This window comes from Sphaeroforma arctica (assembly GCF_001186125.1).
Source record: "Sphaeroforma arctica JP610 unplaced genomic scaffold supercont1.5520, whole genome shotgun sequence".
NCBI classification, from domain to species: Eukaryota; class Ichthyosporea; order Ichthyophonida; genus Sphaeroforma; species Sphaeroforma arctica.
Genome location: NW_014035038.1, coordinates 1 through 1,942, shown reverse-complemented (window position 1 = coordinate 1,942; position 1,942 = coordinate 1). Strand labels below are relative to the sequence as shown.

The 1,942-nt window shown below is 38.5% G+C and overlaps 1 protein-coding gene across 1 annotated transcript; it reads right to left on the bottom strand.

The window, feature by feature from the left end:
• Window positions 1-1,556: 1,556 nt before the first annotated feature.
• SARC_15042 (hypothetical protein) lies at window positions 1,557-1,941 on the bottom strand. The gene has a single exon (XM_014290825.1). The coding sequence runs from the start codon at window positions 1,902-1,904 to the stop codon at window positions 1,584-1,586; it is 321 nt and encodes a 106-aa protein (XP_014146300.1). The 5' UTR covers window positions 1,905-1,941; the 3' UTR covers window positions 1,557-1,583.
• Window position 1,942: the final 1 nt, after the last annotated feature.

Sequence of the window (1,942 nt, the reverse complement as noted above, 5' to 3'; positions counted from 1 at the left end):
TATATTGTTGTGTGTGTGTGTGTGTGTGTTTGTCCTCCTTTTTCTTTTTTTCTTTTTTTTCAACAAAACTCCAAAGTCTACTTTTTTCGGAATATTGTTTTTGCTCTCGCGGGGTCAGCCACCAATCAAACCAGGCAGTTACGCATCCTGTAGCAACAACTTTTTATTACAAAACTAGTTACTTTCTCATATTTGCATGATGCATATACATTGACTCACACGCTCTAGTCGCTGCCCAAAGTGTTGAAGGAAGATAAAATGTAAATATCATTAGTATTTAATGGTATCTGCAAAGCACCATTTACCCAAAACCACAACCATTCTAATCAAATAAATAGCATGTGTTTTTTCTTGAACTATCTATTTTTAAGGCAATGTTCAATATTGCTTTCTTCTTACACGCAAGTACACGTTGTCGACTTGAAAGTGTATTTACAATACTGAGGCCGTCCGTAAACCGCGCGACATTCAAACTATATAGCCATCTATCTATCAACCCCGTTGCCAGGTATTTCCTCCTGCGGTTATGCGTTGATGTTAATATAAATTGCTTCTTACGAAAGGGAAATATATGGTCTCGATGAAACGAATTTCTCATTATAAGAGAGGAACACGTTAATACAACACATGCAGCATGTATTTGACACAAGTCATGTGTATGCTCTTGGGTGTGAATTTACCTGTGAATACGCAAGTACGTATGCGAGCACGCACCTATAAATAAAAGGCATGCATATTTCTATGCAGTCATTTGCGAAAATTTTAATATAAAGAAATTATGTATGAATTGAAATATGCGATTGCGGTGCCGGTGTAGATATAAATATAAGTTGTAACGCATATTCATCGAAGGGTTGCTGCAAATGCATTTTGAAGCCGTTAGTATAAATAGATCTCATCGTATACACAGCGTAGGTGTACGGCGTCTGCACGATTTGAAGATGAGGGCGAGGTATCCTTTCCGATATTATATTGGTATACAGTATTTATACAGTGCTACGATTGTACGATGTAAAAGATCTTTGTTCTGTCGAAATACTTGAAGTGTTGTGGTTCTTGCAGCTGCATTTGTATCTATGAAAATTTGAAAAAAGAACTTTTTATTTGCGTATCCTTCATCACTTTACCTCTATATAGCGGACAAGTATGAGGGGTTTTTAGTATGTTTCAACCATGTGTAGCAAGTTTTACGTATCAATATGAACCGTTTTGGATACATATATATATATATATATATATGTGTGTGTGTATATATATATATATATATATATATATATATATATATGTGTGTGTGTGTGTGTGTGTGTGTGCATCGCATAAATGCTCATACATATATGCACCTCTTTCATGCTCCTGCAAATATACATGCGGATCAACATGCTTTTATGCCTTACATAAATCTGTATACGTATATGCACCGCATATTACACGCCTACATTTGTGCATCACAGCAATTTAATTGGATGATTTTACAAATCTTTATTTACAAATAAAAAAACTAGCTAAATTTGTCAGCTTGTGGAGAAGATGGAGGGCCTATGCTCGCCCGTCCAGTGCTACCTTCGGTGCCAACTGATACAAATTTAAGAGCAGCAGTGACTGGACTGACACTTGTGTTGCGCGTAGTCACCGCACTTGCCAGTGTTTCTGCAACAGGGCATGTCCCACATGTAGCCGTTTCCACACTTTCCCTCGTACTCAACCTCATGGCCTCGACACATGTAGTAGTTTTCTGATAGATCGTAGATCTCTTTCTCGTTCTCCTCCTCCTTCTCGTCCTTCTTGGGAGCGGTTCCGGTGATAAGGGTACCGCAGAAGATTCGGGGTGACCCACAATGGAAAGTGATGGCACGGTTCTGGATCAACTTAAGCTGGGGTCCGTACTCTTCAATATCCTTTGCCATTACATACGCGGTTTTCTTGTGGTGGTTGATCTTGAACC